The 1,512-nt window shown below is 41.7% G+C and overlaps 1 protein-coding gene across 1 annotated transcript in view; it reads left to right on the top strand.

The window, feature by feature from the left end:
- Positions 1–1,512, top strand: part of SAMD4A (sterile alpha motif domain containing 4A) — a 65,276-nt gene that overhangs the window by 54,899 nt on the left and 8,865 nt on the right. Inside the window, exon 6 of the mRNA XM_018559400.1 lies at positions 377–462. Within this exon, the coding sequence (XP_018414902.1) occupies positions 377–462 (86 nt within the window). The remainder of the gene's footprint in view (positions 1–376; positions 463–1,512) is intronic.

Genomic DNA, 1,512 nt, shown 5'->3' with positions numbered 1-1,512 from the left:
GGAACCGCGTGGGTGGTAGTCGTTCCTCATCACTGATACTCTTAGAGGACAGAGCAGTTGTACCTACAGGAAAGTTTGTTGCCTCTTTGAGGCGCTCACTGTTGGGCATGGACCCCAAATATGGACCTGACAGACGTATTTGTGTTCCAGAATTGAATTATGGGACTTGCTGTGTGTCCACATGAGTGCCATCATTCTCACCATCTCCCGTCTTTAATTGCGCTTGGCACACCCTGTTGGTTATGAGAAATGGGGCAATTTTCTCTGCGTGTGACAATAAGCAATTAAGTAAATTGCTTTCTGGAGTCGTTGGAGACAGACCATTTCATTTCATTAGGTTCCAGTTTGTCAATGAGTTTATTTTCCTTCCTTTCAGTTTGTACACAGCTCCTGGTCTCCAGGCCGGATGAAGAGAACATCAGCTCCTACCTGCAGCTGATCGACAAATGCCTTATTCATGAAGTAAGTACTGAGCAGACATAGAGCACCGAGCAAAGTTTTCACTCTGTACAAGGGCCATAAAACGTTCGCTTTTGTAATGTGCGGGTTATCGAGCAAATTGGAGGCGATACAAAATTCACTCAAAAGGGATCACCTTTACCCAAAGGCCAATGAGATTCTTCTCGATGTATTTAATGAACTTTAGGGTGTATGAGAGATGACATCATGGTCTTTCTGCTAATGATAAACTCTCACAATGAAGGCAAGAAAGACCATCCTGTGCTGGTGCTGCCCACCCACCTACGTGCAGCATCAGCTTACACTCCATTATGACATTCCCATATAAATGAAGGGAACATCAAATACGTCTGCGTAGGCAGTTTACTACTTTGTATTAACAAACAGTTAATACAGTTAATCCGGTTACGGTTAGCTCCGGAACAAAGACCAGAGGACACAACAAAAAATTGGTGGAAAAAAAATTTCAACACACAGGGCGCAGGGGGTTCTTCACAGTTAGAGCGGTTAAGGTCTGGAACTCGATGCCGCAGGAAGTGATTTCAGCTAAGAGTGTGGAATCATTCAAGAAACTCCTGGACGAGTTCCTCAGAGACCATAATATACAGGGGTACAGGTACGCTTAAGCGCAAAATCACACATGGACTAATACACACACACCTGCTCAAACATAAATGCACACACACAATAGGTTGGACTTGATGGACTTATGTCTTTATTCAACCTCAAATACTATGTAACTATGTAGATGGCTTATCTATAGCTATCTTTTTTTAGATATCTCTGATATCTCCTCTCTCGTATTCATCTCTCTATTCGATCTTTTCCAATTAATTATTAGTCTACCTAGCTTATGTCCATTCCATATTCCTCTCTTTATCCATCCTTCTTATACGCTCGCTTTTTCTCTGTCCATTCATTATATCTCTCAGGTTCTTTCTCTTGCAGTCTGTTTTAATCTTTCACACATATTCTGCAGTCTATCTCCTCTTTCTTTCTCTTCTATTCTATCCAACTTAGTCATCTTATTCATCTGTCTGTCTATTCTATTCT

This window comes from Nanorana parkeri, unplaced genomic scaffold (genome assembly GCF_000935625.1).
Source record: "Nanorana parkeri isolate BGI_ZX_2015 unplaced genomic scaffold, ASM93562v1 scaffold392, whole genome shotgun sequence".
Lineage (NCBI taxonomy): Eukaryota > Metazoa > Chordata > Amphibia > Anura > Dicroglossidae > Nanorana > Nanorana parkeri.
This window is presented reverse-complemented; position numbering and strand designations above follow the sequence as displayed.